The 17169-nt window shown below is 39.2% G+C and overlaps 1 protein-coding gene across 2 annotated transcripts in view; it reads left to right on the top strand.

Moving 5' to 3' along the window:
• LOC111580709 (SH3 and PX domain-containing protein 2A-like) overlaps positions 1 to 17169 on the top strand; it is a 52985-nt gene that overhangs the window by 5085 nt on the left and 30731 nt on the right. For both annotated transcript variants that reach the window (XM_055018529.1, XM_023288570.3), the window contains exons 2-6: positions 1366 to 1446; positions 7416 to 7491; positions 8204 to 8280; positions 9100 to 9191; positions 16404 to 16435. In XM_055018529.1, the coding sequence (XP_054874504.1) occupies positions 1366 to 1446; positions 7416 to 7491; positions 8204 to 8280; positions 9100 to 9191; positions 16404 to 16435 (358 nt within the window). The remainder of the gene's footprint in view (positions 1 to 1365; positions 1447 to 7415; positions 7492 to 8203; positions 8281 to 9099; positions 9192 to 16403; positions 16436 to 17169) is intronic.

Raw genomic sequence — 17169 nt, 5'->3', positions numbered from 1 at the left:
GGGGGATCATTCAGAAGAGATGAGATCAATGACAAGTCTTCAGTTTACTGCATGAACACCCTTGTTAAATACAGACTTAAATATTTATAGTAACAATGTTCCTATCAGCTATATATGACCACCCGTTATGGATATATATTGCAAGTGAGCGCACGCAGAGATATTTATGTGCATTTATTTGTTTACTTATTTGGAATTCGCTGTAAAGAGTGTAACTCTCTATCATAAAACTGCAAAAGCTCTATAAAAGATTAGTAATAATGGCTACAACCATCTGAATTAATTCCTGACGTTACCATAAATAATCCTTAAAAATGACACATTATTCAATCTGTTAATCTCAGAATTTTTTCTCTGTTGTGTTATGCGGGCATGCTCAAACATGAACATGGTTCATTGTTCTTTTGGGATGTATCTTGACCTCACACACCACCACTGTGGCTCATGCTATGACCTGAATTCAGTGTTTGGTCAGGGTGTCTGTATCTAATTAGCGAGCTGTTGGAGAACTCGTTCGGTCTCGCTGCACAATCTCTCTGTAATAAAGTGTTTGCAGAAAGAAGACTTTGTTTCAAACCAGCAACTGATGTCCTTGTGCAGCTTGCCACCATATGTGTAAATGCTGCTTTTATAAACACTCAGTGCCATGCGCTTAGATGGAAATGCATTAGGTGGAGCCATCTGTTTCCGAACCTCAGGGTTTGCACAATTGTTCTCTGGGCCCTTTATTGTTGCAGTAAATAAAGGATTTATTTTGGGAAATTTCCAGCAACAGTGTTTTGTTCGGTAAATGACTGTTGTCTGCCAAGGAAGTGATAGTACCATTTCAGCTTCAGAACGAATAAGCACTTTTCCCCTTCCATTATTTACTGTGATAGATAAAACTGCTAGATGTTGTTGACATAATGGGAGCATCATTCATTTCCTTAAACAATGGACTCAGGTGGACTTTGTAAAGTAAACTTTGAAGATATGTTGCTACTAAAAGCATGATGTTGAAATGGTGCTTGTTGTGAACAGACAGCTTCACAGTTATTTTTTGTTTTTTTTAATAAAACCTGTAGAACTAATTTAAAAATGCATGGCTGTTTCGAAATATTTTAATCACCCACATTCAATCAACTGCACTCAAATATGCAATTCATTATCAAAGGTTTTAATGACATAATACTTGAAATCCATTGGCCCTCTCATTGACCCCTGATGGCTTTCCAATGTGTGACTGAAACAGAGGAACTTAATGAGTTTATTTGACCTTTGACGACCTTTTGAAGTTAGTCTGGAGGGCTAAAGCGGTGCCGTGGTGTCTTTGACAAAGCGACTTTGCCCCTAATGGACCTCTTTTGTTTGTGCTTTTCTCTCTAGGTGTACCTTATCAATGTCACTTACTCAGACTCCACTTCACATGTCATCTATAGGAGATACAGCAAATTCTTTGACCTGCAGGTAAGTTACACTCTCAGAATAACAAAGTACTGTTACAGCTTTCATTTACATTTGCATAGGAAGTTGCTCAAAAACCATAAAGCTTTACATTTTCTGTTAATGTTAAATTGTCTTAATATCTCTTTATCATATTGCCATAATAAGCTTTGTGAAGTCAGTTTAACCTTTCGGTCACGACTTTCTGTTCAGCTGCTGGAAAGCACTGGGCTTAGCGAAAGGTCTCATTTAAGACGATGGCTTGGAAATCGGAAAATGGGGGAAATCCAGTCAGCAGACGCAGGAAAAAACATGACCTCAGTCAGAATGCAGAATGCAGCATGGGGCAAAGTCCTGATCCTTGATCCAGCAGCCTTCAGTGAAATATCTGCACTTCCTAAAAGTGGATAAAGTGTACATTTAAACCAAACAGATATTCTATACTATAGTTTATTTGTTAGAAAGATAACAAATCGAATATCTAAACAGCCTAAGCAACAGTGTGTGGGGTTAAAACCTTAATAAGTGCATACCTTATCTAGTACTTGTCTTGTAAAAGCCTTGTCTCTGGCTCTTCTCTGATAACCCTCTCAGTAGGACTGCACTCTACTCTGCTGTGGCTCTGGTGGGCTGGCTATAGGAAACCCTTTGTTCTCTGGTCTCTTGCTAATAGCCAGGAAAATTCTGCCCTAGTCTGTTTGATTGAAGCAGAGCTTCTCTCCTGTCTCTGTAAACATTAGTCTTGTCCATAGATCCCTGCTGACGGGGTGTGTTTGTCTGGCCATAGTAATCCGTGAAGAGCAACAATCTGCAGCTGTCTATACAAAATGCCTGGGGATAGTGTGTTTTATTTGTATAACATACTTATATATGTGTCAACAATGAAGCACACTGAAAGAAAATGTATTGTTTATATTTTATTATTTTGTGGCGTAAAAAACAGAAGCATGTTCTCACTCTTAGGTGAGAGAACATTGCTTACAGTTATGTAAATTAATAAATACCTGCAAGGCCATTTTTGTTGACATCATTTAAATCCATGAAATTTGCATAAAGCTTCCTATAGAAGAACAATACAGGTTAAGTAATGTAAATACAAGTCCCAGAATGCACAAGATAAAATGAATAGGAAGTTGTGGCATATAAAAGGTACGGTGTTGGGGTAATGAGCAGCTTTGAAGCTTTGGATTTAAAGATTTCAAAAATAAGCTTTCGATTGGATGTTTAGATAGTCTACAACTACTGTATGCTACTTTAGCATGTTTTCATATGATTTCACTGGGAATGACAGTGTTCCTATAGTCTCATTTTTCTAATGCCTGTATTATAATACTTGTCTTCTCTCCATGCAGAAACTGAGCTTTTGTTTGTGTGTCTGCCAACTGACACCTACTATTTTTTCCAAACGCTTTGCAGCACAATCGCATGTGTTATGTTCGTAAGAAGCTGACAGGGAAAACATGCATTTGACACCCTTGGACTGACAAATGTGACCATGATCTCATCTGATAAGCATGAATTCAGAATGAAAACTAACTAAGGTCACACAGCAAAAAAAAAAAAAAAAAGCCTCTTAAGCAGTTTTAGATCTGTCATATCATGTCTAACACTGGTAAGCACTACGCTGCTGGCCACATAAAAGTCCTCGTCAACAACAGGCAGCTTTATGGATTGTCTTTTAAAGATGAAGTATCCATTTTTATTGCCAAATGAACATCCAAAAATGCACTCACTGCAAATGATTTAAATCTTTCCAGCACACTAAATTCATAACTGCTCCTCTGGGAGGCAATTATCATAAATTACCAGGATCCCATCTCCTTTTTGTCTGATTCCTTCTTTCTTTGTCTTTTTTGCTGACCTACAGTGAAGTGTGCTCTTTGTGATGTGTGCGTAGAGTTGAGCACTTTGAACACTTGTTTTAGAAACAGTTGTTTTCATGCAAGAATAGTGCTGAGTCTGGTGTCAAAGGGAAATGTTTTTGACCTACACATGTTTGACGTGAGCAGAATTGGTCAGTGTGTCAAGCGCATGAGGTCTCCCCCTCTACACACCCTTCAACCACAGCGGACAGAGCACACGGGTCACTGCATTCCACGGGGGGATTGTGGAGTGTGTAAGCTGGCCTGGTTTTCTTTTGGACTGAAACTTCTCCAAAAATCCCTTAGTCGTCATTATTTTTGGACTGGGGAGTTGGACCATGGTCAGCTCTACCCTGTCTGCATTATAATTTGTCTGGCCTACATTCCTGACACAAGTTGGGTTCTTTTAAAAGGTTATTTTTCTCAAAAACTGTTGTCAAACATGGGCTGTTTTGGAGGCATATATGGTCTCACATAAGCCCAGCAATTTGTATGTTGCCCTCCCGTAGCAATACATTCTCAACTGATGCAGCAGTTTTAGAGTATATATATCGTACTATTGTGCCATAGGGGAAAAGAGCGCTCTGACTTGTTTGTAATTCTTTGAACCAATCACAGTTGTTGTGAGTGGATCTAAGCGAAGGATGCGGCTTCGGTGTCCCCCCGAAATAGTGGCGGGTGGAATTGTTGTGGTGGAACCTTTACATGCAGGGAGGCGAGCACTGTGATTAAAATGGATAATTCACCGCAAAAAAAATAGCAGGGCTGGCTTTTTGCACGATCTAAATTCTTGGCAAAACCATGATTTTCAGTGTGGTAGTGAACAAATCCGTAACACACAAGGATCGGAAAGTAGAACAAAGCCGCTTGAAATGTGTGAGGGCTCATACCTGCTCGTACATCTGGTGAATCAGACTAATGAGAAAACAACTATACTTCTCTCTTGATTTGTTACCTCAGTAAACATTTTCCTAATGTGTTTATGGTCTCAATCACAAGCTTAAGACTTTTTCAAAGCAGCATTATACAGCATTTAATAGATTAAGTTCCCATATAAAGCAAAATTGACAATAATGCATAAAACTATATTTAGGGGCAGGGTTACCTCGTGATTGACAGGTTGCTACTGTATCACCGTGTGTAGCAGACAAACAGATCCATCATGTCCCGTTTCAAAAGACCAAATGCCAAATTCGAGGCTTCAGAACAATAATTCAGAAGCCAGTGGCTGATGTCATGTTCGCTATGGCCATTGTTTTTGTACCGTCTATGAGCATAACCAGAGATACTTCTTCTTACACTGTGTATATTTTCACTGTGTCAAATCCTGGTGCCTACATTGCTCACAATACATCGCAACCTCTGACTGTTTAGTCTGCAATTTGGGTGTGTTACACGAGTAGCTACTCATAAGGGTGTGGTCTCAAGGTGCAAACCTCAAGTAAAGATGAGTAAATTCACTTCCTTTTAACACCGCACTGCCATCTGTATCCCATCTCCAAACTTGTAGTTTTTGCCTCCCACCAAAACTACCTCAAATGACATAATTTGACACAGTTTATCACATTACATTTTGCTGCTTCTGGAGCCCCAAAAGGTTTTTTTTTCTTTGCGTTCATATTAGACCCTGAGATGTATTTCGATGCATAAAATTGTTGGTGTTCCCTTTTAGTTAATAAACAAATTATAGTAAATTGAGCCCTTAGGTTGAAGAGAAAAACTAACCAAAGATCTGAGCACTTTTCAGTGTAGTATTAAATGCACTCTTTCTCACTTGTGTCTAATAACAATGTAGCAACAGCTTTTGTAGGATTGTGGATGATAAAATGTGATTCTCTTTAAGTTAATGTGAAACAGTTTCTTAATGGCTGTTGCGCCATGAGTCCTCTGCAGTAAACAGCTATCGCGTGGATGTCACAACACAACGCAGGGATGGAATGGGATTGTTTTCCCACTCAAACATTCCTCCAAACTCCCCCTGTCTGAGATTCAGAAAAGTTTCTTTGTCTGCTGCACAGAGCAGCCTCTCTTTGTCTCTTCCTCCCTCCTTTCTCTGAGCACACTTAAGTTTAAATGCTACAAAATGATTATCATTACAGTTTACAGAAGCTGTTTTGGGTTTTCCTGTCACCATAATTTATGTTCATCATATCACCAGGCCAAAATAGAGATATGTTTGATGATTGAGAGTTTTCTGCAATTCCTACCTCCGGCATTTATTCACAGCACTGATTATCAAGCATGTGGAAAGAGACTGGGAAATGAGATTATGTCATAGCACCTGTTACTGTATGGACATGTTCATTTTCCCACTGGGAACACTGCAGCTTAATACACTGAAGTCTCCTGGCCAGAGTTTGGGAGAGAAATATAGATTAATTACAGTGTCTCTGGTTTCCGAAGCCTCAAAATTAAAGGTATACGAAATGTGAGAAATGTTTTCCCTCAGAGTTTTGTTCCAAGTTGCCATAGAAACGGTTTTCACACCTGTCCTGCGGAGCTGTGAGTGTATCCAGCCAGGACTCTGGGGGTGATGTCATCCTCACTTCTGGATGAGAAGCTTCTCTCTCAGCCGAGGCGGTTTGTGAAGGTGTTGAGTGAGCATTCCCATCTTAGAGGGAGTATACGGCTACATCCAGCTGTGAGGCTGATAACATGATGAGTGTGCAGCTCCGTGTGACAGACAAACAGTACGGCAGCCAATGCACTGGTACAACGACTGGGATTTTTGGAAGTTCCACTCTTGCTGTAAAATTGTGTTATTGGCATAGTATCATAAAGGAAAACAGTCTGGTTTGTGTACACATTTGAAGTTTTGCCTTTTCAGTTTCATTGGCACAAGACTATAATCTTAGTAAGAGCATAAATCTCACCATGCATGTGTGCAGGTGTGGTTGACCAGGACAGTTCTTTATACTCAGCCCTTTGCTTGCCCTTAAAACACAATAATGATAGGAAACCATTTCTCGTTAGCTGTCTATAGTTTGGAGGAGGGGGGAAACGCTATGCCCTGTGAGAAATTTTAAGATTTAGCAAAGGCAGCAGATGAGAGTGGAAAAGAAAGAACCACAAGAAGGAAAACCAAACCACCTCTTACTGGAGAGGTCCTACAAACAACTCCTACAGGCCCAGACAGACTGGGTCCAACTTTACCCTCCAAGCTTGATTCTGTTTGTCCACCTGGTTCTTTTTGGCTCCATTTTGACTGAGACTAGCCTCATGGTCTCCTCCTCCGGGGTTGAGTGTGCTTTAGCTTGACGCTCACAGTCTTTGCTCTGTAACAAAGCACATCTGGAACGAGGCAAGGCAGAACGAACGAAGGTGGGGCTACATCTGGATCTCAAGCCTGCTCGTACTGTAGGATGCTCTCATGTACATTCATGATATGGCCGTAATTTGTTGAGGGAGGAAACTGGAAATTCTTGTCCGTGTTACAGAGACATACTTAGTACATTCACAGTGCATGTTTTATTCAGCAGTCACCCAAACAAGCTCATCCATCACACAGAGTATGCGGCATATGGAACGGATGCACACATATCTGAGCAGACAAGCTGCTACTCTTAAAATCTGCTGCCATCGTAAATGACTTGACACAGCCTGCTTTGTATGTGTTTTAGTGTCTGTTCAACTCCATACCCAATCTCTCAAGAGATCGATCCTGTAAATGGACATATGAATCAAGTGTTAACATCAAAGTGCTAATTATCTACCCTGATGGCTCTTTAAGCTCCTTAAGCTTTTGAGTTTTTTTTTTCTCAGATGAGCATGGGTGACGTAACCTTGTCTTCTGCCCCAGCGATCAAAGAGAATCTGTTTGCAGTTCCACGACACAGTAGTTTTTCAGATGACATGTAATTAAACCCTCTGTTGACTTCATGAACTCTAACAAAGAAGTCAGCTGTTTTTAGAGAGTTTCCAACCCCCTTTTTTCTGTTTCTATTCTTATCGCAGATTACTACACTTTCAACGCTGACTGATAAACTTGTGGTAGATGAAAGGCAGTTCATGTGGTTTTTCTATCATACAGTTACAGTGATTGCTTGCCTTTTATATTGGCATGTATCTGTTAGTGATAATAAAAAGGGATGCTTTGAGTTTGTGACACTATATTTTCTCTTGCTTTTGCAGATGCGAATCCTCGACAAATTCCCGATTGAAGGAGGGCAGAAGGACCCAAAAAAGAGAATTATTCCCTTTTTGCCAGGTAATACACTTAGTGCACAACACTTTGATATCACTGACAGCATCACAGTCAGCATTTGATTTATCCAAGAGCACTGTAATACATCTGCCGTGCACTACTGAAGTTCTCCTACACACTCCATAACATGGCCTACCACAATGCATCGTTTTATTAACTTCCATACTCCACCCAGGCCAAATCAATTTGTGGTCAGCCATGTCAGTAGGAGGCTAGCAGAGAGGGATTTGTCTAATCTGATAAAGTCATTGTGGGCCAGAGCAGTGAAGAGATCCTTTGTTAGACAAGCTGTGCTGCTTGAGGCTGACCAGCGCTGTTTTGATCTCTCTGCAAGCCCAACATGGGGTGAACTGTATTCACTTACACACAGCAAGCAGTTTGCAAGGTTTCACTTTTTTTTGTGGGTTTCATGGATTTTGACACTAATATTAGCAGTCAGTCTTCTAGGAGTTAGAAACTGGGGATTCAAGAATAAGAGTGTCCTACTTTCACTACTGTTAATGCGATTTTCATTCATTAGTAATGAGTATATATCCAACCGTCAGTACTGGCTGAATCTGAATCTACTCTGCTAGAAAAGGATCATACTGCGTTGTTGTAAATGTTTAGCCAAAAGCAGGACTTTATTGGTAAATCTGATTTTAATGTTAACTGTTCTAATTCTAATTGTTGTTGGAGATGCGTATACATCTAACAATGCTTCATCTTTCTTCAGGTAAAGTCTTGTTTCGCCGAAGTCACATAAGAGATGTAGCAGTCAAGAGGCTGAAGCACCTGGATAATTACTGCAAAGTAAGATAAAGACTGTATTTTTCTCAGTTTGTGTCCAGCACTTTTAGTACAATACATCTTGTCTTCTAGGACAGACTACTCATTCTCCATTTATGTATTGGTTGGAAGAGTACTTTATCTACATCAGCGCTCTACTCCCTGAATATTTGCCGCAGTATTTTTTAGGCAGGCCTCAACATTTATGTTCCACACCAGCCTCAACAGGAAAGCAACTGCTCTATCTGCACGGGCCGTTTCCTGTCACCAGTGTAAATAGGCAGCACGTAAGGAAACGAGGGAAATGGGGGCACACAAGGGTAAAACAGACTAAGAATGAATCAGCAGACTTTAAGTGTAGTAGTGAGTGCAGATGGCTACCTCACCCTCTTCTATTCATCGGGTCTGAGAAGTGAATTTGGGGCAGGTGTGTTGCCAAGTGTGGCAGCAGTTTTCATTTAGTGGAACTAAACGAGATTTGTTGTGAAGGCAGGAGGCTTTCTTTTGAATTTTGTTTCTATGATTGTGTCTTTTCTAATTCAAGCGCAGTGGGTTGAGGCAGCTCAATTTGAATTTTAATCGAGCTGAGGCAACCGGTTGTTACACTATATAACCCCTCTGTGTTTTTCTTTGTTTTAACATTCACTCTGGGCTCAGGGCCTTCTTCCTTCCCCTCCACACCCTCCACATCTCTGCCTGGGCTTCTCGTCTGACTGACTGTGCAGTGACTAAGTGTTATGAATTGGTTACTCATTGCCATTCAAAGCAAACTGAAGAACTTTCAAACATACATGCAACCTTTTATGTATGTGTAGTAGCTTTTCCCTCCCTTCTCTCCCGCAGGCTCTGATGAAGCTTCCATCGCACATTTCCCAAAGTGAGGAGGTCCTTAAGTTCTTTGAGACTAAGTCAGAGGACCTCAACCCTCCCACTGAGTGAGTAACTACATTTTATCAGAAATTATTAACAGAAAGCATTAGCACTCTGTCTGTTTAATGAACTGTTAGATACCAAACATTGCCCTCTGGTGAGTTATAAACAGTGGATACGACAGAAAACTATGAGTGCTTGTGTGGTTCAACAGCTGGGATAAATGCCTTTTATTTGTACTGACCCACCTTGATCCAGAGGGGTTTGCTGTGTCTAAGATGATTGATTGATGCTAGTTGAGAGGCACCGTGTTTTATTAATAATGATTTCTGGGAGGTGACACCTGATGCCAGAGCAAATGGGGAAGGATCAGTGGTGTCATGAGAGTGCGGCTGAGTTCAAGTCTCAGGGCAAATGAGGCTCTCGGGCTAGTCATTTGTCATACTCAGGTCAAAGTCATGGTGGGAGTAATTACAGGCTGGCTGCAAGATTACTTTTTGTTAAAATCCTTTTTTCCCGTTTGATTTATGTTCAGCTGAAGGGCATCTGCGACTGTATTTTTCGCACCAAAGTTTGAATTTAAACTCATCAAAATCTGTAGCTCCTTTCTAAACACTGAAGGAGAAAACGGTGATAGAATAACTTCTTCAGTGGTCTCCTCTCTACCGCCCAGCCCATCACCTCTAACCCCCAATACCCATACATGTTAATCTCACTTCAAAGTGACACTCTGCCTCCTCCAGTCTCCGAGACAGTCCAGTGCAGCTTAAATTGAGTGGTAAGGTCTAAAAGCCATGCCACCCAAGTGCTCACTTCAGTGCTAGGAGATCTGGTTCAATTCAAAATGACCTTTAGGATGCCACTCCTTTACTCCACAACTGCTCAACTTTACAGGAGCGGTGTTCTTGTGATGCCATAAAAATACACTGTGTAGGGTATGGTAAGGAAACATTTATTGATAATATGTTAGGTGCTTTAATAGAGCATAGAAGTGATTGTTTGCATTTTTTGGGCAAAAAATGAAAAATGTTTTTATGCTCAAGTGACCAAGGTTTCACAGTCACTGAAACATGATGAGAACAAGTTGTAAAAAGAAAAAAAAGCAGTCAGCCTAGACTGAGTAGATTACAGGTGACATTTTCTCCCACATAAAAGATGATTTAGACACATTTTACTGGGCAGTCGGTCAGTAATAGCCCAACAGAGAGGTACTGTTGCTTGAGCTCACATCTTCTACTGCCATCTAATGGTCAACGTTTGACACTGCATAGAGTTTAAACATTCAGAAACAAGTGGATGTAATGCTACTCTATCACAAGAGGGAGCCACACAATAGGCTTGAAAATGAAACATGTTTCTCTAGATTTCTAGTGAATGGAAGATTCAACAGAGATTGCGTGTTTGTTTATCATAATAGTGTAGACAGAATTATAAAAAATACACACAAAGAGAAATCATGTCTTACTGTCTTTCAAGGTCTTGGTTAGGTTTATAGATTTACTAGTATATTAATACATAGGTTATTGATACTTTTGTTGATACTGGTTTGATAAAAGTGTAGCTTTATGAGCTTTCCAAGAAAAGTATTGTATATAAAATCCAGCCATGTTGAAACTTTGCTGCTAGAATATAGTGAAATGAGTTGACAAAATCTCTTCTGATGCTTGAAGTTTACTAACACTGTTTTTCAAAAAGTTTAACTAATAATTACAATATTTCTCAGACATCTTGTTTGAAGTCAGTGACTGAAATTGCAGAAATCTACAATGACTGATGGGCCATTGTTGTAGTGAGAGTGATTTAAATCTTTTTAGCTTAACATCCATTTAGCCAAAATAATGCTTACCTCCGGCCACAGAGAGGATTTTACACAGAAGTGAACAGTTGAATCAAAAAGTGATACCCTCTTTTCAAATAGTCTCAGAAGCCTAATGCCTGAAAGCTATTGAATATTTTACAAGAAAATGGAACTTTTCAGAAGAGATATTATAATACATTTGTGTGACAGAATCACATTTTTACACATTCTTACAAATCATCTTACAGCCCGGGGTCCAAGTAGTTTGTAATAGAGGACACCCAGAGAATATTAAATGGTGGAGTTTAGTTTTCTTTTATGATAATGGATACCACTGGGTAGATATAATGAATTAATCAAAAGACAAAGCATTAGTCATCAATCATTGTTTCAACACTGCAGTGTTAGTTTGACAGTTATGCTGAAACTGGATCTTTTTGTTGATTGCAGAGCAGGGATTCAGCTCATAATTTTGACATTGGTTAGTTTAAGGTGTTTTGCTGAGGTAATACGTGCCATTAATGCCAGCCCATGTTTTTGCTTATTTAATTCCTGCACCAGTACCTGAAACAGAGCTTTTATCCATCATCTTCATTTTAAATGGCATTGTACTTTTCTTACAGCTAAAAAATGATTAAACCAAGGCAGCTCATTTGTAGTTATTCATCAGTGACAGACTTCCTGCTATGTGTGTTATATCCTATAGATGGAGCTTCTCATTACTTTGAGGACGTTTAGTTGATTGGATGTTGTCTTAAGCTTTTCCACTACATTTAGTCTGAGCTCATGGAGCCTGGCAGTAAGCAACTGACTCAGCATACAAAAAAATGCACACACATTACAACTTTGACCCACAGAGGTCATATAGAGGTCATATAGAGTTTATAGGACTGACTGTTTGTGGCCAAATTTCAATCACAGAAGTATACAAAAGGGTCACGCTATAGAGCTGCAAGTCCTGCTGTCAGAAATCAGCAAACAAGAAATAAAGAAAGATTTATTTTAAATGCAAGTTCAAAGCTAAAAAGGGGGGTTACTAATGCAAAGCAGTCCTTGACTAATACAAGAGGCGTGAAAGTCACATTGATACTGAATGGGATATTATAGCCTGTAGTTATGGTGTTACACTACTACTGAAGTGTGTAAGTTACTGTCAGAATACGCCAGTAAACATTATGATGTCAGTTATAAAATTGTCAGTTAATTGTTAAGCCATGATGATGATGATCTGTTTAATTGCACATTAAATTAGCACTGAGGTTGTTTTAGTTATATCTTTAGATTAATGTGTTATGCTTTCAGGTCAAATGAGTGTTTTTTTGCCTTGTGGACTTAGACAGTTTGTCTGTACTTGACTTGTACAGCAAATCTGGACCACTTTTGTCCAAGAGAAAATAATATTGGAATTTAGGAAGCAATAATTTGCAACAGGATTGTGACATTGACGCCAAGGTTTCACAACAGAATAGACCGAGCAGTGAAAGGCAGACTGCAGCAAAATAAATAACCTCCATGGTGTCTGACCTTCGAGGTCAAAGCTCCATCTAGCTCCATTCATGGGGTCAAAGGACTTGTTCCATGAGTTGTGGCTTGTTTTTTCTTCATTTTATTTACAAGACAGGAGAAGGTGGACTTTCAATCATGGCAAGATTTATTGTCCATGCGATGAAGACAGTTTATTTAGTTAAAACATTAGTGTCTCATCTGTAGATTCTTTTTAAACATGTGATCATGCTGCTGGTGCAAAACATGCAGTCAGAACACTTTTACATATATGATGGTACAGCTACCATGCATATACACAAATGCACACTCATAACTTTGTGATTTAAGAAGGCATTGTTCTGATTTACCTTCATTTCCTTGAAATGTACTGAAATCTTAATGATAATCATTACAAGCGTAACCCTAATGATAACCTCATACAAAGCCCAAGTACTAACCTCAGAAGTTAATGTGGGAACCTGCTTCTTGTCTCCACATTGTAAATGTGTAAACAGAACATGATTAATACAACTACACAGCAATGTATTTTTATGAGTAGCACTGTATTTGTCTGAAAGTCTTTTCTTTACAGACTGAAGCTTAATTTGACATCAGTGTTTCACCACAAAGGAAGTTATTAGTGGTTGATACGTGGTCAAACTAGCATTCTTTTACCCTGACATCAGAGTGTAATCATGGCCAAGCTTTGCTGAAGATTCGAGCCAGCATGCATGAGTTTGCTGCGCTTTTGTGTGCACTTTTGTGAGGATTTGAGTAAGCAGCACTATTACCTTTTTTAAGCATGCACACAGAAACTCCTGCTGCAACATTTTTGTGTGCAAATCAGATGTGTGCTGTATCATAATGATTTGCTGTTCAATGACGTCGACCCATTGACTCCAGAGCTGGGGGTTACTCCTGCAGAGGTTAATCTGAGGTCATGCAGGAGTGTCTGTGTAATGTATACATGAAGCAGATAGTTCAGTCCTCTGGCTCGACTGAAAAATGTGAGGAAAGGCCCAATATCTCACACATTCCTTTTTGTAACAGGCCCACCTACAAAGAGTGAGCTGCAGTTATGCACAAACAGATGGTTACTCTCAACTCTAGCTTTGGACGGATTCTCACGGGTTTGGATTTTTAATGATGTGTTCAGCCCTCGTGCACGTTTACTGTATGTGCATCTCCTGGCATGGGTGTTTGTATGACGAAACCAAACTGTATGAGTTGCGAAGACTTATCTCTCAACTTCTCTGACTCCCCATTGTTAACTGGAGGTTGAAATGTACCTCTAAAAACGCAGGCACAAAGTCTTAAACATTTAATAGTGTTTGGACATATTTTCCCTCCCCTTACCTTCCCCTCATCTATTAGATTTTACTGGTGATAGGAGGAAGGCGCACAGAGCCAGAGCTGTGTGCTCAGTCTCCTCCTGGGAGGAATATTACTCCACCTCTGCGCTAAGGGTCATGAGCAAGCGGGGCAGGTCAGGCATCTAGTTTATCCCCATCATTTCTCCTTAGCCCTCTACAGTGTTTCCCTCAGTTTCATCTCCACCCAACAGATTTTGGCAAAAATAAACACAGAATGCATCACATATTAATAATTAAAGTCTAAAACAATTAGTTTCGCATATTTTGAATGTTTAAATGTTTCCGTCGCTCACCTTGCTGCCTTTTCATCCAAAGAAACAACTAAAACCATCATAGGTAATGTGTGCGTTGTTTTGATTTGAAAACCTATTACATATTTGGTTTTCTCTTCTAAAGTTAATTTTAAAGTTGCCTCCAGTGTTACTTGGTGCGTCATCAGTTTAGACTATACTATTTTTTTTTGCAATAAACTACAATTATTTATGTTGGCTTGGCATAAATGTTTCCCCTTATTGTATTTTCTGCCTATCATAAAGTTACAAAATTCATATTGCACTGAGGTTGCATTTGATTTTCCACAGTATGGATGTTGCTGGAAGATGCAATATAAACATTGTTCTTGCAGTCCAATTCATGGTTGTTTTATTTCAAAGTTAACTAAGCATATCATTTATGCTTTGAATAAAGCAATTAAGTAGTAAGCTATTACGTGTGTGATTAGAAATGTCTCAACTGTCTGTCTTGTATTTGCTCATACATCTGGAAACAGCGAAGCCATATGCCAAAAATGACTTTATCTAAAGCAACAAACACAGTTATTGATAAGAAATGTTTTTCTTAAACGACTGCTGTTGCTTAGCTTGAAGTAAGGTAATGCTGTGGCGCTTGCCAGACACTGACCTACCCCAGTTTTATAGTTTCAATGTGGTTTTACATTTTCAATTTTGTCCTCTGAAAGCAAAACCAAATGTGAAATGGCGTCTTTGTACTACAGATTAAAATAATCTACTTTTTTTTTTTTTTTTTTTTTTTACATTGCAAAATACTCGTGAAACGTTTTCTTGTTAACTGAAATCAATGAAACACAGAGAGCTGATGAACAGGCTGTAACCTGGCAAATGTTGGACAAGGTTTATCCAAACATGTGCTCATATCCATAACTGGCCATGGCTCCAGTCCTGCTGCTGGCCTCTCCAGAGAGCCAGGTGCCTGTTCCCATCTGTGTCAAACCTCAGCTTTCTAGCTAGTTCTCTATTTGCAGTTCACAAACTGAGAACATGCATTCAGCCCAAACTTCCTAAAATGGTCTGGTTGGGAATATTTTGAAATGTTTATGTATTTCCTCTTCATAGCAAATTCGCATCAACCTGAGTGTATTGAGTGCTTGTGAAACATCATTATTTATGTACCTGCGTTACAGTAAATGAAGCATGAGCACTCAAAACAATCTGAATTCTGAATGCACTTTAATGAATAATTAAAATGTATTTATCATGCATTCACTGTTTGTTTCTAAATGAGAAATTTCTGTCAGACTAAAACTATCGCTGTATATTTTCTCCACCTGAACAGAACAACATTGACAGTTTACAGATGATCTGTCCTAGCCTAAATTATGGTTGCACTAAGAGCTGAGCACACTGCAAATACAGAACAAACATGCACACAGAGAAATCACAAGCATATCAAGACATCTTTGCCAAGTTAGAAAAAAAGAGCTGCAAATACAGAAAACAATACAAGACAAATCTGCAATAATTTATGAAGTTAAAACAATCCCAAAAACAGTCCTTATATATATGTAGTAGATAGACTTTTACATACTTTTACTGACATATTGCCAACTTAATTATCTTTATGAATCACCGTGGCAACAATAAACATGTCCAAGCTGTGTCAATCACTCCTTAGTGCAGCCCTGCAAACAGTTCAATTGTAGCCTGTGTTATTTGCAGCTCATTTCAGTAATTGATTGTATATTTCTGTTTTGTTAAACATTAACTTAGAACTGATGAAGGTCAATGTTCTGCACCACACATAGACATGTACAGTAAATGTGAGTGTAGTGAATTTTCTGCTCTGTGACTGTGATGAGAGTCAAAGCACAGAGCAGGTTCATTGATACTAATGCGTTTCCTTTCAGCGTTTTGTTGCAATCCAGGCTTTGGGACAGAAAGACGCTTTCACATCTGAACATGAATGGGACTTAACGGGGGGATATGATACTGTTGTCAAGTAAATAAACGCTGTTCTGTTGAACAGAGGCAGCTGCATCACTCTCATACACACCATGTCTACCATTTGAACGGATGCATACACACATGACGGGATATTAGCTAAAAGAGCTGATGCTTTGCTGTGTTACTGTCCTTGACATACTTACAGTGGGACTCACCAGTATGTGTCCCACCCTGTCTCCCTCCCTCGGGTAGTGGGTCAAGTTCTGCATGCATTCTCAACAAGGGTTTGGCTGGTACTTGTGTGCCAACTGCATTTTGAATGGTCCCAGGCAGAGATTCAACTGTAGTCAGTTTCTGGATTGATCGAGTCATATCAATGCTTTGACCTCTTATACACACACTCATACTGACCATGTTGCTCTGGTGTTGTTTCTTTTCTAGAGAGTGTGGAGGCTCCGGAAAACGTAAATCAGGTAAGACAATCTTTTTTTTACCTGAGTCAGTAGAGGGTTTTATACAGTTATTCTCTACTCAGTCCATTTTATCGTGTTCTTCTTACTTAATCGATGACTCATTAACTAAATACTGCTTACTTAAATGACTTTGAAGTCTGTTTATGTAGAAATTGTACAGTTTCCATCAGTTTTCAAACAGCTGCACAAAACCGCTCGAACTTTAAAATGGAACTCTGCCAATTCTACTCCTCAATGTCTGTACAAAAGTATCAGGGAGTTAATCAAAAAGATGTCAGACTGGAGACTTGAAAACGAAAAAAAAAATCTCAGAGCATACTGGCAGTGATCGAGTTGCATTGTGGGTACTGTAGGCCCCAGATTTTGATGAGTAGGAAGAATGTTTGGAATTGAGCTGCAATGATAGTCTAGTAATCTGTTAATTAGTAACAGTTTAATTCATATTGATTAATGCTTTGGGATATTTCTGAAGCAAAATGCCAAGTATTCTATGCTTTCAGTTTCACAGATGAGAGAATTCGCTACTTTTCATTGTTACATAACATAGTAAATTTGATTATATCTGGGTTTAGGGCATTTTTTTTTCACAGATCTGACAATTAATGTGAAAAAAATCTGCAGATTGGTTGATTATGAAGCTGATTGTTAGCTGCAGCCCTAACTGGAATGCAAAAAATCTCCCTTTATTGTCAAAATGAGTCTGTCATTGCTATAGCAGTGCAATGCTAAATCAG

This window comes from Amphiprion ocellaris, chromosome 16 (genome assembly GCF_022539595.1).
Source record: "Amphiprion ocellaris isolate individual 3 ecotype Okinawa chromosome 16, ASM2253959v1, whole genome shotgun sequence".
NCBI classification, from domain to species: Eukaryota; Metazoa; Chordata; class Actinopteri; family Pomacentridae; genus Amphiprion; species Amphiprion ocellaris.
The sequence above is the reverse complement of the archived record's forward strand: the minus strand, read 5'-3'. Positions and strand labels throughout refer to the sequence as shown.